The sequence below is a fragment of the Chanos chanos genome, chromosome 15, assembly GCF_902362185.1.
Source record: "Chanos chanos chromosome 15, fChaCha1.1, whole genome shotgun sequence".
In the NCBI taxonomy this organism is placed as follows: domain Eukaryota; kingdom Metazoa; phylum Chordata; class Actinopteri; order Gonorynchiformes; family Chanidae; genus Chanos; species Chanos chanos.
The window spans coordinates 4,582,972-4,607,561 of NC_044509.1; the positions used below are offsets into that span (position 1 = coordinate 4,582,972).

The following is a 24,590-nucleotide window of genomic DNA, read 5'->3' on the forward strand; positions in this document are numbered from 1 at the left end:
CGACAGACGCGCCAATCAGCGAGCTTTAACCTTTACACGAGCATCGCGATAATCTCTGAGGTTTTCAACTTCATTCTGGGAAGTGTAGTCTAATCAATGATCAATGCTCATTAGGTACAAACACTTCATTCCAATATTAAATCCCTCCAGGTATAAAACCTATAAACTACACATTCAAACCGACTGTTTTTAGTATTCTGTGTGTGCAAAACATTTCAACTAAACTGTCTTCTAGAACGCATAGCCTAAACTGTAAACGAATAAATGCTTTGTCTGCATTACAGTTTTACCACTTCACAGCGAAAACGATCGTTTTTATTGCATGACTCATAATGCACAAACATATTACTGTATTTTAATATATTGCATTGTTCAGACAAATATGTAGCGAGAAAGAAAAATAAATATCTCTTGAATGAATATATATATATTACGACATTGACTTAAATAGTTAAAAAAAATCATTTTAATGGTAACAGTCGCAGTGTTGTAACTGTATTTACATTACCTCAACATGTAACTCATTTATCTTTTTTTGTTAATCAGTTGTAGTAAGCGCCGTTACTGGCCCGGAGCCAATGCTTTATGGTATGTTGTGCTGTTGTCTTTTTAAAGACATGCATGATTGATTGACCTGGGCCAGAGGTCCCTCTTTACGTAATTCTATGCAACGGAGGTTTTCCGTCTGTCACGGTTTATGCCTCAGCCGTGGAGCTCACGAAGGGAGCACGTCCGATTTTTTTAATATTATGGTCCAACGCATGCACAGAGACATTGGATCTCAGGTGATCTTTGATCCTCAGTATGTGTGATTTGCATGCTGTCATGTAAATAGTCGCTCGTGGTTTACGCAACATAATCAAGGCGGACTACTCACAACGTGAGAAGCTACTCTTTTTGTGAGCGAGACACCCAGTGTGGCACAATGGCAAAGATTGAGAAAATATCTCCGGAGTTTTGTGAACCTACTCAGCCCAACCAGATCCCTGATTCGGAATCCGATTCCGATCCAGATGACCACTTAACGAATGTGGACAGTGGACCGAGCTCTGGGTCTGTTCGCCACACGCAGGTCATTCATAGCGGACACTTTATGGTGTCCTCACCGCACAGCGATTCAACCCCACGCAGACGGAAAAGCGGGGCCATGGCGAGTTATGACTTTGACAGTGTAAACAAGCCGGATTGTCAGACTTACAAATTTGGTCCTCTGAGTTCTGGAAGTTTAAGTATTGATCCAACGCTGACACGATTGTTTGAATGCATGACACTAGCGTACAGGTAAGCAATACGTCAATCAAACCACATTCTCCACAGACAATTTAACATAATTTCAAATACATCTCTCATTTAATAATACAAACATTTTAACGCATTCCTCGTTGTTCTGCAGATGTTTTCAACTTCATTTTTAATTCATGCTTATTATGCATATAAAGAACCCAGTTCTGTTTGTGTCAGTTTGAGTCAGTTTTCTTATGGGTGTTCCCCCAATTACTGTAACTTGAGCAATAAAAATTAGAGGATGGGTGAATATGCTTAATTTTAAAATTTTCTAATGCATCTCTTCCTCTTCTTCTTCTTCTTCTTCTTCTTCTTCTTCTTCTTCTTCTTCTTCTTCTTTTTCTTCTTTTTCTTTACGCATGAAATTTTTGAACTTTCCTCTTGGGTTTTATGTGCTTATCTGAGTCAAAGAACATAGTGTTACCTAACCTGTAATTCTGATGGATTACATTTTTAAAAATGGATTACATTTTTACATCTTTGCATTTTTAAAAAGGCTTACAATGTTGTAATATGTTTCAGCAAAGATAGAAACTTTGCAGTTTTTGCTGTTCTTATTTGAAGTAAGCATCACGGAATGCGAGGGAAGATTAATGTTTCTTTTAAAAAATTGTGTACAGAAATTAAAAACAAACAAACTGCATTGCATCAGCATGTTGATCGTACTGGGCCCTTGTCAGAAATTATTTTTGGATAGAGAGAGACAGACAGAGAGAGAGGGAGAGAGCAAGAGAGAGAGGGGAACAGGAGAGAGATAGTGAGAGAGAGAGAGAGAGGGAACAGGAGAGAGAGAGAGACAGAGAGAGAGAGAGAGAGAGAGAGAGAGAGAAAGAGAGAGAGAGAGAGAGAGAGAGTGAGACACAGGGAGAGCCTGTCTGAAATCTGTTCTCAGTTTCGAAACAGCTGTGAAAGCCTTAGCAGAAAAAAGAAACACAGTGAAGGAAGATGGACTTTGGTTGGAGTTGGCACTGTACCGTCGAATGAGGGTTACAGTGTAACCGGGGTTAGGATAAGAGTCCCCTTTTCCCAAGGGCCAATCGCCCATGTCTTAACAAAGCGTATTGCAATAGTCCATTCTTTTAGCTGCTCTTCAACCCAGATCCTATATTTCATGATCTCATCCATAATCACCTGGTTCTCATGCTGCTTTTTAGCGAAAGAAAATACATTTCAGTCTTATATTGCCATACTTGTTCTCTCACAAGATAAGCTTGCAATAAAGCTGACCTTCTAGAACAGTCCTGATCAGATCCAATTGCAGTTGTGTAATCAGAAGAAAAGCTTGTTCACTGAGATGAATTTTGGCACTGGTGTGGTTTGGTGAATTATGATTATGAGCAGATTAACATAAAATTTTTTATTGGTGTTGTAAAATCATAGTTTGTATGCTATAATCTGGTAATCAAGAGATCATTTAATTTCACCGGCTTTGGAGATATATATATATATATATATATCTGAATACATATTTTTATGAGCATTTGACCTATTTTCTAAGCCAAAAAAAAAAAAAAGGTAAGGTAACATATCTGTCCTTGGGTCCCACACATGTAGATAGTACCCCACAGATGCCTATTACCAGACCTTGAAAAGCACACTGGTGATATCCTACAGGATTGTGGAATGGGTGAGAGTGCTCTCTCCAAAAAAAAAAAAAAAAACGCTTTGGAGTAAGGGGAGCTGTTCGTACAGGCTGATGCAACCACCATCTACCTCTTGCACTGAACAGAAAATTTAGTGCATTTGGAAAAAGTACATTTCTGGTACATGTGAAATCTCAAGATGAATGTTTTAAATGAAACTTGTAAACCCCCCCCCCCCCCCCCACGCCTCCTCACCCACCAAAAAAACAGCTTCTGCCATTTGAATTCTCATCTCAACAAACCACCAACATTACATATGCACCCGTAGGAAAAGTGATGCAGTGACGATCATTTTGTTGTCATACTGTAGGGGGTGGACTGACTCGAATGATTGTAACGATAATTCATTTATACTTTAGACTGTATATTTTTACACCTCTCATCTGCTCTTTTTCCGTTTGTGCTCTTGTTTTCAGCCGAAAGTAATGAGAGAGAGAGATACATGTATTTGCAAACCGTGAATTCTTTGTAATATTTAGTCACAGCTGGCTGCGTTCCACTCTTACGGTAACACCGTGGTCCTGGGTAAAGGGAGAGGAGGAGGGGGGGAGGGGAAAGGCTAGGTGAGGCGAGGGGTGAGGGGTGGGGGGGGGGCATTGTACAAATATGATATCTGTGCAGTTGTCAGGTCAATGTGTACAACATTTAAGCAATCATTCTCAGTGGGTTCCTAGCAACTGACTGAACTCAGGAGCATCGGTTAGCGTTTCCCCCCCTCGGCCTGACGCGCTAAGTGCCTCAGGGCAGTGGAAAAAAGGTGCAAAGTGCCGTTTGTCCGTTTCGACGTTTTGATGAATTGGTCCGAGCGTCTGGGTTTGGAACGCCGGAATGATGTGGTGGTCAAAAACAAAGAAAAAAACCCAAAATCTATCCGTGTGCCCCAAGTAAGCAGCAAGACACAACATATTGGTCTGTAGCTTCTTTTCTTGACTTTAGTGACAAGCTTCAAGTAATGGTAGAAAATGGATGGATTCACTGTGGTACTGCTGAGCTGTCTGTCAGCAGGACTGTCTTCATATGCAAATATTGGTAATGACAAATTACTCTTATTTTCAGTGAAGACACATTTTAGCTCAAACGTGTAATTTTCTGACCACTTTATGGACTACAGATTGACACAGCAGGAGCCTGTGCAATTTCCGGCAACATATTTTTTAAAAAAAAAAAAAAGATTTGTTTTTGGTAGTTCACTGTCCTGTCTCAGTTGGCTGAATTCATGTCTTTATTTCTTCAACCCAGTGAATTCCATCCTATTGGTCAGCGGATGACAGAACCTGCATGAGAACTTGAATACAATCTCCAACCTCTGAATAAAACCTTTTTTTTGTCCCTTTTCACCACGTGTCTGTTCTCAGTGGGAAGATTGTGTCTCCGAAGTGGAAGTCCTTCAAAGGCCTCCGACTGCTGTGGAGGGATAAGATTCGTCTGAATAATGGAATCTGGAGGGCGTGGTTCATTCAGTGTGAGTTTTATTTGATCTGTTTCCACAGTTGGGTCATTCACTCTCTGACCATTTCAACTCCACCTTGTCTCATAACTGAACAGGACAGTGTTGTTTAGCATTCCAGGCTAAATGAATAGAGGAGATATTATAATCTGAGAAAAATAATAGCTGTAATTGTTTGTCTGATTTGTTCATATACTGATCCAAATTGAGTGGTCCTGATCCAGATCCAAACTGATTGGTCCAGATCCAGATCCAGATCCAAATTGAATGGTCCAGATACAGATCCAAATTGAGTGGTCCAGATCCAGATCCAAACTGATTGGTCCAGATCCAGATCCAGATCCAGATCCAAATTGAATGGTCCAGATACAAATCCAAACTGAGTGGTCCAGATACAGATCCAAACTGAGTGATCCAGATCCAGATTCAGATCCAAACTGATTGATCAATATACAGATAAATATTGATAGGTCCAGATCCAAACTGATTGGTCCAAATCCAGATCCAAACTGATTGGTCCAGATACAGATCCAAACTGAGTGGTCCAGATACAGATCCAAACCGATTGGTCCAGATACAGATAAATACTGATTGGTCCAGATACAGATCCAAACTGATTGATCCATATACAGATAAACATTGATTGGTCCAGATACAGATCCAAACTGATTGGTCCAGATGGGGATCCAATTTGAATGACCCACTTACAGACCGAAATATATTTTAAAATATCTATACTTGAAACCACTGGGCAAGAAATGGCTTATGTTTGGGAATTTTATGTCTGAGACATCATAAATAGGTTTAGACAAACACTATATGTAGGAAGAAAAGAAGTGAACAGGAGCTCTGGTTGGTCAAAAGAAAGAAAGAAAGAAAGAAAAAAAGATGTTACGTGTTGGTGTTTTTTATAGATGTGGAGAAAAGGAAAAGTCCGTTTTGTGGGTTTATCACTCCTCTGGAGGGCTCAGAGGCGGATGCACATCACAAACCCGAGGTGACTCACACTTGACCTTTGACCTGCCTGTTATGGCCTGATGTTCTTTTGAAATGACCCACCTGTAGGTTGCCATTTGCTGATCAGATTTTGAAACATTTGCAAGCGAAATCCCCGTTTTAGAGAAAATAGTTTTGAATCAGAGCATATTATTAAAAAAAATCATAGGCATTTATTTAACATTCAGGTCTTGACCATAACTCACATAACCAGAAACATCCACTTTAACTGTCTGTTTCTCAAATGGTTTATATGACTTGAACGTGTTTTTTTTTTGTGTGTAATTTTCTATAGTTTCTTGTCAGATCCCTGTAAAGCCCTGGTCATCTTTTTTTGTTTGTTTGTTTTCTTTTTCTTCTTTTGCAGGCGATTGTTCTTGAGGGGAGCTACTGGAAACGCAGGATTGAAGTAGTGATAAAAGAGTACCACAAGTGGAGGATCTACTATAAGAAGAGAGTGGGTGAAGGAATGAGAGGCCTGGGAATGAGTTTTAAGGTTTCAGGTCACACTGACCTCTCCAAGGGATAAAACTCGTCTAGCTTCACAAGTGTTCAAAAGGTTCTGGTTTGGTCACAGAGAGGTAGTAACCAAACAGTCGTGACATGATTATTCGGTCGCTCTTTTGAGGATTTGATTGTGAGTCAGTCAGACTCAAGATTAACCGTGCTGTGCAAAATCACATCTTTGGTTTGTTAGGGGTTGGGGGGGGGGGGGTCTTGCACCAATGATAAGACTATGCAACTATGATGCAAAGCATAAAATTAGTGATGTGAAGATAACACTTGGTGAAATATGGATGATACAGACGATATTCTACCAACATTTTACAGTAGCCCAAGATAAAAAGTTCAGTGGGGTTTTTTTTTTGTTGTTTTGTTTTTTTTTTGTTTTTTTGTTTTTACATAAAATCTGCGTTTTCAGTTTTACGCGGTTTAGCGTGGACGTAGCCTAAGTGTCCTTATTGTGTTTAAATATAGCGGCTGGTATTTTGGTCAATTCGGTGAAACCTGGTCGTCATTAGTAAGCCTAACCGACATAAAAATAAAATTAGTCATATTTGCTTGCATCTATTTTTAACAACATTAATTTGTTTAGCCGCGTTAGTGTAGTAGCCTACCTTATGAGCCTATATGACAGACTGGGTGTTAGAGCCATCCCTGAGAAATACATCTATAACTCACAGTTGTTGCACGTTTATTTCATCACAAGGACAGTTGGGAAAGAAATCTGTCGCATTATTGCACATTATTGTTGCATTTTATGGTTGTAAAATACAACAATAACCCAAACAAACAATCGATTCACCCCTTTCTGCTGTTTCTATCCTTCCTCTTGTTTACCAAGAGCTCTAACTGGACACTGAGCGCGCTCGAGATCTCGCACTCGATGTTAATGTAGAAACTCGAGAATTGATGTAACCCCGAAAGATCTGTCAGTTTTTGATTTCAACTGGACAATTACAGCTGCATAATCATTTGTGTTAAACGTGAATAAAGAATTGGCTGACGTATGAAGTAACATAGTTTTTCTTTTTTTCTTTGTCCCTATTTTCAGCTTCAGAAGAATAAGGATCTTCTGTCGATGCTGCAGAAGGTAAGATACAGAGAGGATTTTTTTTTTTCACTTGACCGTCCTGTCCAAACTTTCTTGGTGTTACATATCATTTCTGAGCTTTACATCTTTTTTTTCAGCTGAAATGTGTGTTTTTGATGTTGTTGTTGATGTAAAACAGTAAGAGAGTATAACCAGTGTGGCAAAGGAAAGGGGAGTGGGGGTAAAACAGTTGTAGAGTCAACTGGCGTTTGATAAAATGTTTAGCTGTGTGCTGGTCCTGGAGAAGGTGGCAGCTCTAATGGGCATTTCTGAGGGCACAGGACAGCTGGTAGTCAGTTTGAGATCAGAGAAGCACGTGGTGCGTTGGCACAGAGATTTGATCCAGAGGTCAATGAGGATATCAGATTCCTCTTTGACGACTGTGTGTCATTTCTCTCAGACCTGTGTGTTTGTTTGTGTGAGCGTGTGTATGTGTGCCTGTGTCTTTGTGTGCAAGTGTGGATGTGAGGTTTGTGTGTAAATGTGCATAGGTATACGTGCATGTACGCGTGTGTGTGTATACGTGTGTGTGTGCGCGTGTGCGTATATACGGTTGTGTGGATGTGAGGTTTGTGTGTAAATGTGCATAGGTATACGTGCATGTATGCGTGTGTGTGTATACGTGTGTGTGTGCGCGTGTGCGTATATACGGTTGTGTAAGTGTAGATGTTGAGGTCCGTGTGTGTGTGTGTGTGTGTGTGTGCGCCTATCCATACATGTCTATCCATGTATGTTTGCATGTGTGCATGTGTATGTGGTGTGTGCCCGCATGTGTGTGTGTGTGCGTGTGTATATGTATTCATACAGCTAAAGTACCCAGAGCATGGTGGGTCTGGTCTACACACATTTCTTAGGTGCAAAACAGCTTTGATGTGACGGGGTGTTTTTGTGCCTTGGTACAGCTGGGTTAGGACCTCACTGCTTGTTTGTCCAAGTACTGAAGTTGTCTAATAATAGAACACAAACAGACTTTGCTTTTATTTGATTGGTCAGAGACGCGGAGGTAGGGAAAGAGCGGGAGAGACAGCGGAAAAGGAGAAAAAAAAAAGGCTTTAAAAAAAAAAACACACACACACACAAAGGCGAAAAGCCGCTGACGTCAGGGCACCCCGCCGTTGATTGCTTTTAGAGACAGTAGTGTTAATCTTCCCCTCTGTTCTTCCCCCCTGCCTCTCACAGAAATGTGCTCCCGTGTTTTAATGCCAATCTCATCAGACCTGACCCATCTTTCCATCTCGTATTGTGAAGCCAGAACGCATTTTTTTTATGTGTGTGTGTGTGTGTGTGTATGTGTTCATGTTCCCCTGTTTGTGAAAATGATCTCCATAAAATGACAATATGCATTCAACAACAAGTGTGAGTTTTTGTGAATAACTCACAGATATGAATGTAATTTGTGTTAGTGTGTGCACGTGTGGACAGACCTGTGTGTGCCTGTGTGTGTGTGCGCGCGCGCGCGTGTGTATATGGAGTTCCGGGGGAAGCAGGGAAGCGGTGACGTAAATAAAACTAATGATCGAATGTCTCTCCCCTGCATCATATCTCACGTGTGCACAAACCTCCCTGTCTCTCTCCTCTCCTCTCCTCTCCTCTCCTCTTCCCCTCCTCCTCCTTTTTGTCGTGTTTCTTCGCTTTTCCGGCACACTTTCTCCATCCCTCACTCCTAAATTTTTTTCATTTTTCGCTGTCTCTATTTTGCCATATAAATCATCATATGTTCCATTTTCATTCGTCACATTCAGAGTAGATTGCGATAAACGACTAAAAATAAATGAATGAAAATAAGACAGAAATAACATGACGTATAATATTCTCAGTAAACGTTAACATTTGAACCATTTAACTGAGTTAAAGGTAAAAGTAAAAGTTTAACTTTCATTCATTTTTTTAAAATTAGTTTATCGCCATCTAGTCTGAGCGTGACAAATGAAAATGGAAAATAAGATGATTTGTATGGCAAAATAGAGACAGCAAACAATGAAAAAAATTAAGAGTGAGGGATGGAGAAAGTGTGCCTGAGAAGCGAAAGTAAAGTAAAACGTAAAAGACAGATGAAAGAGTGCCTGAAATGGCCGTGGACAGGATTTACAACTTTTATATATCACATTGCTACAAACTGTGTCATGAGAAATATGAGTGTGATGAAACAGTTTAGTGTCGTTTACAGGGGAGGTCAGAGCAGCTCCTGCAGTTTAGGTAGTTTATAAACTTCAGCTTCACTGTCCACGGGAACGCTGGTATTTTTCTCCTTCGCTTTTCATGGCGCGTGAGAGTTTGATCGCTAAATAAGAGTTTTGCTCAGAGGAACTTGCGCTCCTTTGTACGCCCATTCAACACCCCTTGTAGGATTATATGAGATCTAGCATTTTATCATTCTTAATGATTGGATTAAATGTATTGAATCTTAAATTATGATGTCCTGATCCGGCTCAAGTATTACTGTTGTGATATAGTTACGCTGGGGTTTGTGTTTAATTTGAATTCAGTAATAGAGTTCTATTGTGTAACTGTTTCGTTTTAAATTCACTTGTAAAGTGACAGTGTGTTAAGTTTTGAGTTCATACAGATAAATGAGAGGAAGTGCAGAATCCCATTCAGGGGCATCCCTGTTTCCTCTGCACGCTGTGTGTGTGTGTGTGTGTGGGTGTGTGTGTGGGTGTGTGTCAGGGGGCAGTAGGCGACACTGTCTGTATGCACGTGAATGTGATCGTGCAAACTGGGTCAGGAACAAAGGAGCCCTGCGCTTGCACTGACACAGAGAAATGCAGCGAAACACAGAGAAACCACACTGTAATGGGGAGGAGGCGGTAGTTCCTGTGTTGTTTTTCACATTTCACATTTGTGATGAATTGCTTTTGTTAACACCTCAGGCATAGGCAATGACACATACACACACACACACACACACACACACACACACACACTGTTCACCTCATTTCAGTTCACAGAAACATATCAAACCAATACTATAATTTCCCCTCTTTTGTTAGCATTGGGGTGAAAAAAAACATGAAAAAATCAGAAAATTGAAGATGCTGTCGTCAGGTGAAACGTAATCAGAACCACTTCCCTCTCCAGTGGAGCATCCGTATAAATACAAGGCCTGCAGCGGCTGTGAGTCTTTACAGTGTGGGGACAGACTAGGGCCATGAGTCTTTACGGTGTGGGGGCAGACTAGGGCCATGAGTCTTTACGGCACGGGGACAGACTAGGGTGGTGAGTCTTTACGGTGTGGGGACAGACTAGGACGGTGAGTCTTTATGGTGTGGGGACAGACTAGGACGGTGAGTCTTTACGGTGTGGGGACAGACTAGGACGGTGAGTCTTTACGGTGTGGGGACAGACTAGGGTGGTGAGTCTTTATGGTGTGGGGACAGAAAACGACGGTGAGTCTTTACGGTGTGGGGACAGACTAGGGCGGTGAGTCTTTACGGTGTGGGGACAGACTAGGGCGGTGAGTCTTTACGGTGTGGGGACAGACTAGGGCGGTGAGTCTTTACGGTGTGGGGACAGACTAGGGCGGTGAGTCTTTACGGTGTGGGGACAGACTAGGGCGGTGAGTCTTTATGGTGTGGGGACAGACTAGGGTGGTGAGTCTTTATGGTGTGGGGACAGACTAGGACGGTGAGTCTTTGCGGTGTGGGGACAGACTAGGACGGTGAGTCTTTACGGTGTGGGGACAGACTAGGGTTGTGAGTCTTTATGGTGTGGGGACAGACTAGGACGGTGAGTCTTTACGGCGTGGGGACAGACTAGGACGGTGAGTCTCTGCAGCGTGGGGACAGACCAGGGTTGTGAGTCTTTGCAGCATGGGGACAGACTAGGGTTATGTGTGTGTTTTTATGGTGTCTATAGAACCTGTATAACATGGACAAACGGGATTAGAATCACAGCAGCTTCTGCTCTGTCAGTCAGTCTAGGCCGTGAGTAACAGTCTAACTTCCTATGTGTATGTATATGTGTATGTGTGTGTGTGTGTGTGTTTCTTGGATGGCATGTGTGAGTGGATTGGGGGTTTATGCATATAAGACTGGTGATGTGAAAATATGAGTGTGTCTGTGTGTGTGTGTTGTATGTGTGTGTTTGTAATGTTGCAAGTGTGCATGTGTGGGACCATGTAGGTGTGTGCGCATGCATGCGTGTGTGCATGTGCGTGTGTCTGTGAGCACTTTGGCATTTGATGTTCATTGATCTAAATGTTACAGACGGATGAGCCCTTTGGATCATAAAAGGAGCAGAATATTCATGCCATTCATTAATAATTACGATAACAAGTGACAAAATGGTCATATGTCACATTTCCTGTAACCCGTGTGTGAAGAAGTTAATCATAAATCCTGTTTGTAAGATATTACCCGTGCAAGTCGTTTAAGGATCGCAGAACTGTAGAAATTGTGTTGGCGCCATCTTGTGGTTGATAGTGGAAGACATTAGTAATGCGTTCAGTTCATATATACGGAGCTGAAGGCCTTGACTTGTAATGGTATTTTATCAACTGATGGGGACGACGCATTTGGAAAATAACGCTTTTCTTTAGTCACCTGCATTTCTCTAACATTCAACCATTTCTTCCGTTTGCACTTTTTTTTTCTCTTTGTATCATTCCGAAATTTGTTATACTGCTGAAGCATTGAGTGTTAATGTTTTGATCAGGTCTCCCTTGAAAATGAGTTTTTATTTCTCAGATAGGATTTAGTTGGATGAAAAAATGATTAGTTTGACCAAAAAAAAAAAACCCCTCTCACACATTATATGTTGGTTCCAGAGGCCTGTTTGTGGCGTGGGGCTGGAGAAATGGTCGAACCAGGTCTACGAGGTCCAAGATCCCACACCAGAGGAGGCTCACATGTTTGACCTGGACTGTTTCCTGTCAGACATCTCAGACACACTCTTCACCATGACTCAGAAGCCGTGTTCGTGGAGCGGCGAACGCCACAACAGTGAGTGACTCACACCCACAGCTTCACAAAATCCAGCCCGAAAACCGAGACACGGGGGACCACTGATGCAAAGGGATCAATGTACCGTCAAAGTTTAGTTTTCAGTTTATATGTATTTGTGTGTGCGTGTGTGTGTGCGTGTGCGTGTGCGCGTGGGCACGTATCTGAGTACAGGAGATTGAGTTTGTGTGGGGGTGTGTGTGCATGACTGAGTTTGTCTGTGTGTGTGTGTGTGTGTGTGGGTGGCAGTCATGGATACTGGCCGGAGTCCTGAGTCAGGGAGTCGCCTTATTAAACTAATGGTCATGTGAGATGGTAAAGTGTGCAGGAAGGACACCTCCCTTCAAACAGGGAACTTAGGGGGATAAATGAGGTTAACCACAGACTTGCACATGTGCGCATAGACAGACACGTTATACACACAGACATACACACACACACAGACACATCCACATTTACATCCACAGTCACGTAGATTCACAGCGTAGGAAACTAGAGCAACGTAATATATATTCCATCAAACACAAAACACTCACGTACAAACTGTCTCCTTTGAAACACACACAGGCGCGCGCACGCACACACACACACACACACACACACACACACACACACACACAGACAGACACACAAACAAACACACGCATACACACACACACGCACACACACACACACACGCACACGCGAGTGCACACAGACATGCACACACGCACACGCGAGTGCACACAGACATGCACACACAGACACACACACGCGCGCGCGCGCACGCACACACACACACACCCACACACCGTGTTCTCTAACATTTGATTCCCTCCTCTCAGCCTACACTAGTAATGCAGACATGATCCAGCCTGGTCTGACCCCACTGCAGCCCAACCTGGATGATTTTATGGACATCCCAGGCAAGTCTCTCTCTCTCCTCTCACTGACTGCCCACTCTGTTTGGCCTTATATCAGTATATACTGTATGCGCATATGATAATGCATGCTGTATTTATGTACATCTGTGTGTGAATGTATTTGATTGTGTAGACATGACTGAATCAGTCCTGACATAAAAAAAAAAGACTATAGATGCCTTTATTCTTACTGTTTGACAAAGTGGTTTTATTTATAACGCTGACTTATTGATGCTGGATAAAGGTGTGCTATAGATGTGTATGCTGTGACTACATCCACATTACAAAGCGCTGAAGTGATTATTTTACATTTAAATGGACCAGCCAAGCAGCAGTATCAGTAGGGAAATGTAGTAGTGTGTATGAAGTGTGTGTGTGTGTGTCTCTCTCTCTCTCTATATATATATATAAAAACATATGTCAAAATTCAAAATTACCTATAAAGTAAAGGTCAACATTATAATTCTATAAACTGATTTCAAATGTTTGATTATATAGCACATATTGTCTGAATAAAAAAAGACATTATATAGATTCAGTTATTCAAATTACTCTAAACCATATATCTGGTGTATCAAATAAGGGTTGAAAGTTAAAAAATAAATAAAGTAAAAAACTGTAAATGTGAAAATATTACTCTGCCGAAGTGAGACACATCGTTTAAACATGAATAGAGAGAAGTCAGTTAGAAGGCGACGAAAAGTCTGCGGAGGAGAGAGAGCATATTTAGATAAATTGTTATATTTGTTCCTTTATCTGGGTCTTAATATAGAGAGCCGAGTTCTTGTGAGAACAAACGAACAGTGCCATCATTTCAACTGCTGAAAAACCAGAGTCCCTGATTGTCGATAGCGTCAAACTGATGTAGAGTTTCCCCCAGTGGAACAAAAAAGCTTTTCAAACAAACTTCTGATGGTGAGATTCTGATGCTTTCGGGGTGCTTCAGTTGTGTACTTTTACACAAAAACATCCATTAATTGATTATAGGAAAACAAGAGTGAGGCGTTAAAAGCCATAGCGTATGCAATGCGCGCTAAACCATTACTGTTTACCTTTATTTACGAGACGGGTATGTCTCCTCTTCAATTCTGTTAGAGAAGTTACATTTATCCGTTTTCGTTATTTACGCTGGGGGTATATCCCCCAGAGGGTATATTTATATTTATATTTAGCTGAACTGAATAAAATAATGAATAAATTGCGTTTGTACATATAATGTCATTAAGAGAGAGACCCAACATGCTTACTGATCGGTGACTCTAAATCGAAATACTTACGTTTCAGCTGTGCACTTTTTTTTTTATGTATGACGCAACAATATAGCTTCAGTTTAGACACGAACACACCCCCAGGAAGGTAACGTAAGAGCGATTTCTCTGCAGTTCTCTTCAGTTCTGCAGGTTTGCGGGCCGCAATCAAAATAAATAGTAATTACACGGGTAATTTCGTTCGTCCGAACTTTTACTCTGTCCTTTGCTTGCATTCGCCTCATATATCCTTCAAGGGACTGTATTGCACGTGGCCGTCAATGTCTAATTCAGCTTGTTTGGTGGCCAACAATGGATGTCAGTTCTCCCAGTGACAACCTTGTTGAAGTCGGCACTGATGTCAGCATTACTTGTTTCTAATGTGCTGCAATATGGCTTGGAGTAGCGATATCCATAGGTCTAACACGGTCTCAGTATTTGAGAAAACATGCACAGGTGGTGTGCTTTATAGACATATTAGACGTCTCGGTTATGGCTTTCCTAAACTTTTTATTATTGTTTAACATGACAGTGACTTTCAAAACACTAGAATAAAAGACGCAGATGCGTCTACCTTTCCACGATGTATAATGTCATCCATGTAAGCAGGTTAACGTTATAGCATCGTAACACACATAAAAAGCGCAGGCAGCTTTTAAAGGCGATGCTTCAAGGCATGCCTTTTACCAGAGGCGCCGGAAGGAGCAGCTAACGTTAAGGAGGCACTTATGCTAGGAACAAGCACGTTAATTTAGCATATCTATCTTATGAGGCTGTCTGGTATTTTATTATTTGGATCATTGTCTATTATTATAAGTCTACCAGGTATGACCCTGCAATACAACACACAGAATGACCCAGTGTCTCTCTTCTTAATGGGAGAATCGTCCATGATATACAACGCGTTAACCTTTAGATGTGTGTGGAAAGACAGGAGACGTGAGGGATGGGATTCCCCTAGAAGGAAGCACGTCGCATAATAGGTTGACACTTAATCGAATCATAACCAGAAATTCTCTGACACAACGTTCTCATTGTAGGAGAATTTCATAGGTTGCTTAAATCGAGAGAAATACGCAATAAGATTTACTTTATTTTTCTTTCCTTCGGAATTTATTTTTTATTTTATTTTTTTACTTTATTTTTTCTATGACCTTCGGAACGGAAAGGCTGCGATCTGCCGATATTGCGGGGGACGCGTCCCCCCTATTTCCAACGCATCTGCCGTTTACATCTATCGGCAGTAAATGGCCCACTGAACAAATGTGTGAACACGTCCAACCCGTCGTTGTCCCCAGCAATTCGAAAACAAACTGACGCCCATACACTTGACTTCTCTGGAAATCTTACTTGTGTCGATTTTTCTGATTAATGTCACAGTTGCAACACAGATCAGTGAGTGAGTCTGAACTGTATGTAGGGAAGTGCAGAGGTTCATCGGGTCACCATCTGGAAGGACTTCTCATTGTAATATCGGCAACTTGTCACGATTACAGCGTCTCCATGGGAACGCATGCATTATGGGGCAAGGGCGTTTGTGTTGTTTAGGATGCTCGTACTGGTTTGATTTTTTTTTCCTGCACGGGGTTGTTCCTTGGGATTGCCCCAACTTTTCTCTCTTCAGTAAAGGTTAGTGGGAGGGGTCAAGCAGAGGCCAGAGGATGTGTCATGTGGAGTAAAATGTGGAAGTATGTGGTTTGCCGCAACTGGTACCATTAATAGAGGGAAAGAGAAGGCGGGAACAGGGGGTACCATCGGCCAACAGAAGCAGCAAAGAGCTATTCTTCTGTTCCTTTATCGTTTTACTAGCATAAGCAAACACACACCTAAACAGCTGGCAAAATAAGATGTTTGAACTGAAAGAAAAGGTTAAAATCCTAAGATAATTCTCGAGTACTTTGTTACAAGTGATTGTTGTGAACTTTTTTTTTTGTTATTTACAGTTGATTTGAGTCACACATGAGAATTACTCTCCACTCACGCAATCAGTGAAAGAAAAGTTTGAACCTCTACTGGCTGCCAAGAGAGCGATGCAAGATTTGATTTATTCAAGTTCTCTGTGATTTAACGTGAAAACAACACGTTATTTGTCTTGCACGTGTATTTTAAACAAATTTACTTGTTTGTCTAATGACAGCACTCTAAGAGTGAACAGGATCATGTGGTGTAAGGTGTGTGTGTGTGTGTGTTTGCGTACACATGACTCTCTCTGGCACTGCCCGCTGTAATCAGCTGAAATGGTCCAGTCACGAGGGCCGGGCACAGTGGGCCGGGCAGAGCAGACGGGCATCTCTGATCATGCCACTCCTACAGACGCAGACCCACAGACACAATGTTACTCAGCAGTAAAATATTTTAATATTTTGGAAGTAAGGATATTTCAGAATCAAAATAGACTCCCAGCCTTCCTCATTTTACTGCTGACTAAGTAGAAGATTTAAAAAAAAAAAAAAAAAAAATCTTGCTCTTCGGTAAGTAACACATTTTTTGGGTATGAAACAGTAAATGTTGCCTGAGCATCTTAAACTTATTTCTGTCAACATTTGGAATTGTAGGATTGTTGGTGCTGCAATATTTTTTCCAGCTTTTGAATTTTTAGATAACCAATCAGAGTTTGACACCTCGGTCTGTCATTGAGTTAAACTCATGGAACTACCTAAAGTGATTTATTGTGGCTTTTGAATGGAGGTAACATAGCTGGTAGCGATAGTGGGAGAGAGTTGACGTAAAAGTGCTGATTCAGAATGGGTCTATAGTAATGTTTGCACAGGCTTCGTGCACGGCTCTGTAAAGGGTACGCTTTTTCCGTTATCAGATCCTGTGTGGACTAGTGATGAATGACTCAGTGGCAAGAAAGCAGATCTTCTCAGGTGGAAAAAGTCTATTCCTCCAGCGGGAATCCTGACGCCATGCCAGGTTGGCACGTTGGTCGGCGCGTGGTTTGGCAGGAGAGGGCAATAGTTTAGATGGTGAGAGAGAGTCAGCCATGTGATGTCTCAAAAAGACCCTACGGTCGAGCGGACACCGTCAGGTTTATATTCTGACTACAGTCGACTACAGTGACCCAGGTAAAGTGTGTTTGTATTTGCATTTATATGATTTTACAGAAGTCAGTTTGATTCATTTGTGTGCTCAGTGGCCTGTTACTTCTGGCAACTGATTGGAGGACGGTTCGCCTCTAGAGCAGTGTGAATTCTCTGGAATGTGGAATTCTGCAAGCCGTCAGAAACTTTCCCTAAAGGTGCCGGCTCATTCCGTCGCCGTGGCACCTCGTCCTAAAGGGACTCCGTTGAGCTGGACTCTGTTGGGGAGGAAACCGCGCATTCACAGGCCGCTCAAATCAAATGATCGCGCTGTCATGTTCCTGGCAGTGCTCTGAGACAGGTCGTACTTTGTGACGCGGTGCATTGTAACACGCTGGGTGTGCCCATGTGATGAAGAGAAAGCTGGACCCATGAAGAGAAGCGTTGTTCAGATTAAGTTTGTTGTGGTGTCCAGACTTTGCTCAGTTGGTATCAGGTACCTATCACGTGCCATAAAACCCTCCTCCACGCACCTGAATCATTGAGACCAGGTAGGATGGGTGTGAAGACTACTGTGGCTCACACCATGCCTCTATTCTACTAACAGCATTACACAACAGGAACCAGGGTTGGTTGGATCAGGCAATGTTTTTTTTTTTTCCATTTCCATGTCTTTTCCTGAACAGTCCAGTATCAGTAAACTCATGCCTGCAAGAGAAATTTCTTCTTCTTCTTCTTCTTCTTCTTCTTCTTCTGCTTCTTCTGTTTCTTCCTCTTCTGTTTCTTCGGTGGTGAAAGGAGTAGAAGTGACAGTGTTTGTCTGCTGGGATGGTCCGTCTGTGACAGATAGCAGTAATGTGTGTGTTCTCTGATGCTTTTACTGCACAGCAGGGCTACGCCAAGCCATTATTTGCCTGTTTGTGGACCCCCTGCTGGCATGGATGATTCTTGTCATTCTCAAGCAGTCTTTCTCATGGATGAGCTGTTTTCACTCAAAGAACTGCAGCTGAACGAATGTATTCTCAGACATTATAGGACCCAAGGCTGGATCCTTCGAAGCCTGTCCACCTGCTTTTTATAGCAAAATAGGGTCATGTGACTTATTTTCTTTTGGAATGGAGCCAAACAGGTCAAGAAGTGTATATCTTAAATCAACTGCATCATAAAAGACGTTCTCTTTTATTGGTCCTCTGTTTTGTATAGTTCCCCTCTTCTATGTGAAAAGGAAAAAAATCCTTATAAATATACAAATTCCTTAAAAAGGATGGTTTGCTTTCTCTTCACAGCTATCATATTGTCAAATATATCTAGTTAGGTATATACACATATTGCATAAACACACATACAGTATATACAGTGTTCTGCTATACTCCCTTGCTGTACTTAGCATTAAAGTATAGTACAAGTACAACTGTATTCACAGCAGTCAGCTGTGTTTGTTTAAGCAAATGAAGGATTTTCAGAAGGAAATCAGTATATTGTAAGGATGTTGCAGATGGCCTGATGCGTTTGCTTTTTATGGATGTACAGTGGTGTGGCTGTACGATTATGTTAAGACGCCTGAGAGGGACGTTCTTTTTGTGTGACAGGTTTTTGTTTTTGTTTTCTCTCAGTTCCTTTTTCGCTGTGTGTGCTTCCTTCAGACATCTTCTCCAGTTATCTCAGCGGGCAGTCGGTGGAGCAGACGGGCTTTACGGACTCCGGTTGGTTTGAAAGTCCGTCCACCGGGCCGTACCCCTCTACCGCTGGAGTTACAGCACCCCTAATACACACCGGTCCTCAGGTCACACAGGTACTGCACACACACACACACACACACACACACACACACACACACACACACACACACACAGTCACTAAACAGATCAGTCTTACCTCACCTCAGTCTTACCACACTACACATACACACATATACACCAATCACAGCTCACATAGGTACTACATACACACATACACACACGTACGCACTAAACACACAACCAGTTTGAGCTCTCACACACTCACGCTCGCACTCACACACAGACCAATCCCAGCTGACCCTAGAGCTAAACACACCAATCAGAGTATAGGGATCTCCTCCCTCTATCCTGAATGCTGTCCCATCTATGAGCGTTTCCCCAGGAACACCGCCAAGTTTCAGTTCAGTGCCTTTTATTATTATATAATTGCCTGTCTTTTAATGATATTTCTATATAAATATGACCTGAGTCTATAACTGTCTGACTCTTTCATCTTAGTGCTGCATTTATAGCAGATTGTATAGGACACCTGTTACAGGAGGTATTGTTAGTTGGCTACAGACATACATTAAAAACAGTCATCCAACTGAGACCCCTATGAAACTGTGCTGCCTTTAGTCTGAGTACTATCTGATATAGTCTGGCTGTGTTTGGTAGTGGAGGAAGCTGTGTGCTTTTGTGAGTAAATCCTGTAGCTTAATTAACGGAAACGTTGTATTTTTCCAGCCTGGTCTTCTAGCAGACAGTCTATCTCAGCCCACCACATCAGATGCGTTACCCGGCCCAGACTATCACCATCGGCAGCCCCTGACCCCCGAGTTGACCTTTAACCCCAGTGGCATGACCTCAGAACCAAAGTTCAAAGGTCATCAGGAGTACAGCCCGCACAGCGAATTCCAGCATCATCTTGTTTTGGGTTCTGGGGTAACCCCGTACGCTCAACAATCTTACAGCAACCCTGACGTTGCCATGGCATCTTCAAACATGGGCGCGGTGCCCCAAGGAAACCCGTATCTCTATCAAACATCCTGTCACAAGTACAGATCCAGCCCAGTCTCAGGGACCAGCAGCACTGGCATGCCCCCCTCAGTGATCACACACACGGGCTCAGCCATCAGCGTCCTCCCCCACGAGCCCCAGACCCAAGGGTACCCCAGCGTCGACGACCTGTACCCCCCGACTACGTGCATCTCCCTGGGCTACCCTGCAGTGACCGCTCCCCCCTCCCAGTCGACGCTGCCCTCCCCCAGTCTGCCCCACTGCTTCTCGGTTCCACAGCAGACGGGCGTCGCCGCGGGGAGGGGAAAACACAAACAGAAGATGGGCGGGGCGGGTAGCAGGCCGGGGGCCACGCCCACCCCGTCCGCGATGCCCCAGCCGACCAGCTGCTTGGCCAAACTGCTGTCCTCCAGTGCACAAGAGCGTACGTACCACGTGTGTCCACGTTTACCTGAGTTACGTCTCAGCTCTGTGTCTCTCATTATTTTTGATACAGAGACTAACTTAATACTTTTATAAACAGAGTCTCAGGCATCCGAATTACTGCTGTTTGATGCATTCTCGCTCTCACTGTCGCATTCCTGAAGCTATTACAACTCGTGACGCTGTTCTACGTTCGAAGTGAATGCGTTATAATTTTTCTTTTTTTTCTCTTTTTTTTTTTGCTTTGATTTTAGGAAAACCATCTCTGGGATTCGATCCCCCATTAGCAGGAATGAAAGATCACAGACCGACTTCTCCCATCTCACCAGTAAGCCTCTCTCATTTTCACATCAGTGGTTTATTTATTTATTTATTTTTATTCATTTATTTCGCTTCTTTGATCACTCAAACCCCTGTGAATCCTTTACCATTGCTCGAAATGAACGACTTTGCCAATGTTCAGATCCTTGTGGATGTTGTAGTCCTCAGCTGTCTTCGGTTTTTCCCCCTCGCTGTTTGGGTTTTTTTGTTTTTTTGGTTCAGTCCAGCAGCGGCGTGGCGGTGGGCCCAGGCGGGTCACAGATGTCTCTGGGGGTGCCTTGGCCGTCCCCGGGGGTGCCCTCGCTCACGCCCGCCGGCTCCCAGACGTCTCTGCTCGCTCACTCAGGACCCCACGCCGGCACGTCCCGAGATTCGGCTGTGTCCGCCCTCCTCTCCCAGAACACCCCACTCCTCGTCCCCAAAACAGAGAAACTCTCCCCCGTGCAGATCTACGGAACAGAGAAAAACGCGTTAAAAGGTTGGTTCGAGAGTGTTTAAGTCAGGAATGAGTGCCTGTTGCATATTACAAAGCGCTTTTTTTTTTTTTTTTTGTAACATTCTTTTGTGGACTAAAAAGCGGTTTCTTATTGCAATGGACGTAGTTGTAACGCTGATGTTTTTTTAATCACCGTTACAATCAGGGTTTCTGAGACTTGTTTGTGTCGGATTTTCAGTGAGTTTTTCCGAAAGCTCAGGACAAACGTCTCCCACGAACCCCTCAGAGAGGAAGAGCTCCAAACCAGATTCTCCTCATTCACTGCTCGGACAAGCCAAGACAGAGCCTCACAGAGTAAAGCCTAGTGCACACACACACGCACGCGCGCACACACACACACACACACGCACACACACACACACACACACACACACACACTTGCACCCATGCACAAACACACTTATGCACCCACACTCACACTACACACACACCCCTAAATACACATACTCACACACATACACTCTCTCTCTCTCTCTCTCTCTCTCTCTCTCTCTCTCTCATGCATGCACAAGCTGTAGTCTTATAGATCCTGATGCAGGATTCTCACCACGTTGACTCTGTCTCTCAAGTTCTGATATACTTCACTCTCTCTCCTCTCTCAGTGTGTAAAACGCAGTGCTCTGATATATGATTGAATACAATGTACTCATATGCAGTGTTTGTTATCTCAGCGTGTAAAATGTATTCCTATGACATAAGGTTGACTACAGTGTACTCATATGCGGTGTTTGTTATCTCAGTGTGTAAAATGTATTCCTATGATATAAGGTTGACGACAGTGTACTCATATGTGGTGTTTGTTACAGACAGATACCAGGAGAATCACTCATATTTCTGCAGAGCAGAAACGAAGGTTCAACATCAAACTGGGCTTTGACACGTTGCACAGTCTGGTGACCACACTAAGCTCTCAACCCAGTGTAAAGGTAATGCCCAAAAAAAAGTGTAGTCTGTCGCTAACCTTTTTTTTAATGTCTTAATTTCAAATAGGGCACACGACTCCCAGACTCCTGATTGGTCAATTAGAGCATCCCAGCCTCGTTCGATTAACCGCAATATGGAAATAGTGGAAACCAATTTAGGCTTGTTATCAAGCCAGGATCTGTAACGGCACGTTCATTTCCATAACAAAAGCGCGCTCTCTTTCGCGGAATGATTCATTTGTGAATTAATGAGGCTTGATGACATAGCTTTTGTCTTTTATCGGTGCAGATTGTATCACAACACCGCTTGAATCAGACTGTGTCTGTTTTTATGAATGCAGTAATCCAAATGAAGTCGTTTTGTACAGATGTTTGAGCACAGCTGGTTCACAGTACAGAAAATCAGTTCCCAGCGGAGCCATTGATTTTAGAATTCTCACTTCTATATTATGGTTTGAATATATAAAGCACAATATTGGATTGAACAGTTAATGAGATTAGTCTTTCAGCTCCAGTCATCAGAGTTCACCGTACAGTTTCATAATCCCAGTCCTGTGTTTGTTAAAGAGTATGTCATACGCAAACCCATTGAAAGAGTAAACCCGTGACACAAAGCCTAAACACACCCCTATATACAAAGGATACTTCTTAATGTCTTTATGGCTGATGTAAAATGACAGTTTTAACAGCTAACTGAATAAACTAAGAGCGTCACTCTCTCTCTCTCTCTCTTACTCTCTCTTTCTCTTTCTGTGTCTCTGTCTCTCTCTTTCTCTCTCTCCCCCTCTCTGTCTCTCTCTCTCTCTCTGGTCAGATCAGTAAGGCCACCACACTACAGAAGACAGTGGAGTACATCAGTAAGATGCAGCAGGAGAGAGCTCAGCTACAGGAAGAGGCTCAGAGACTCAGAGATGAGATCCTCATGCTCAATTCTGCCATCAAGTACGAACTGTTTCATGCAAGTGTGTGTGTGTGTGTGTGTGTGTGTGAGAGAGAGAGAGAGAGAGAGTGTGCTTGTGTGTCTGTCTCTGTGTGTGTGTGTGTGTGTGTGTGTGTGTGTGTGTGCACGTGTGTAGGTGTAATCGTGTTTAATATGTCAGTGAGAATGAATCTGCAGTATGTGTTGGTACGTGTGTGAGTTTACCTTGGCTCTATGATGTATGTCATGTCCTTGTATGTAAGAATGTGTGTATGTGTGTGTGTGTGCGTGTGTATGCGTGTGTGTGTCTGAGAGTGTATGTTAGTTAAATGCATTTCACTCTCTTTCTCTTCTGTCTTAACAGTGTGTGTCAACAGCAGTTGCCTGCGACAGGTGTACCAATCACCCGCCAGCGTTTTGACCACATGAGAGAGCGGTTCAGAGAGTACGTTAGAGCCCAGACCCTACAGAACTGGAAGTTCTGGATCGTATCCTGCCCCACTCTAACACTCACACTCATACGGCTCTCTGTGGTTCCTATTATAATAGAGAAATCATCTGCTGGCTCTGCCATGGGTTAAGTGTAGAACTCTGCAGGTTTCATAAAAATGTATTGTGTTGTAAAAGAGACATTAAATTCAAACTCTGTCTCCTAAGCAGCTCCAATTTATTAGAGTCACTCCAGAGAGAACGTGTGGCTCGATTTAAAGATCTGGGTGTCGCATGCAGATTTTGTGTGTGTGTGTGTGTGTGTGTGTGTGATGTGTGAGAGAGTGTGTGTGTTTGGCCGATACCCTGTGTATACCTGCATTTTCCTAAACTCAGAGCTCATCTCCAGTTCAGCGTTATTATGGAGCCTCTGTTTGAGTCGTATAATGGTATGGTGTCCACAGCCAGTGTGGAGGATCTGTGTCGTACCACTCTCTCCTGGCTGGAACAGCACTGCTCTCTACCAGCGCTCAGACCCAGTGAGTCCTCTTTGTCTGTCCATCTCTCTCTCTCTCTCTCTGTCTCTGTCTCTGCTTCTCTTGCTTGCTCTCTCTCTCTCTCTCTCTCTCTCTCTCTGTCTCTGTCTCTGTCTCTCTCTCTTTGTCTGAGTGCACTTATCTCATGATTGCTCAGTCATCCGTTTGGACACAGAGGAAGATGAATTACGTTTATCTCTCTTTCTCCCTGTCTCTCCACCTACCCTGCTGTCTGCCCGCTGATCTCAGTTCAGTTCAGTGTAATTCATCTCAATTCAATTTAAAAAATGTATTGTCATGACTGAGTGGTAAACAATTGTGTCAAAACACGTCATAACATTTGACATATATTAAATATATTTAGAAAAAATAAAGTAATAAAAAATCAAGTAGAAAAAAGGCATATATAACATAGAAGAATAGAAAATCTTGTTCTCTGTCTTTCTGTCTCTCTCTGTCTGTTTATTTGTCCCTGCCCTGTGTATTTCTACTTTGGAGTCATAAATGGCAATTTCTAAATGGGCTTTCTCTCTCTCTCTCTCTCTCTCTCTCTCTCTCTCTCTCTCTCTCTCCCCACAGTGGTTCTGAGTTCACTCCGTCTTTTATGTACCTCCACCTCCATCCTGACAGATCCCAGTCTGGTTCCTGAACAGGCCACCCAGGCTGTTACTCAAAGCGTGGCACAGCACAGCTATACCCAGTGACTTTGACCTTTGACCTCTGACAACC

At 42.8% G+C, this 24,590-nt stretch overlaps 1 protein-coding gene across 1 annotated transcript; it reads left to right on the plus strand.

Moving 5' to 3' along the window:
* The first annotated feature begins 850 nt into the window (after positions 1–850).
* Positions 851–24,590, plus strand: mlxipl (MLX interacting protein like). Its single transcript, XM_030792444.1, has 17 exons — positions 851–1,281; positions 4,283–4,389; positions 5,289–5,371; positions 5,738–5,827; positions 6,926–6,964; positions 11,730–11,904; positions 12,729–12,809; positions 18,720–18,868; positions 19,542–20,238; positions 20,492–20,565; positions 20,781–21,036; positions 21,233–21,348; positions 21,861–21,980; positions 22,792–22,919; positions 23,261–23,384; positions 23,735–23,864; positions 24,441–24,590. The coding sequence occupies exons 1-17, from the start codon at positions 926–928 to the stop codon at positions 24,563–24,565; spliced, it is 2,850 nt and encodes a 949-aa protein (XP_030648304.1). The 5' UTR covers positions 851–925; the 3' UTR covers positions 24,566–24,590.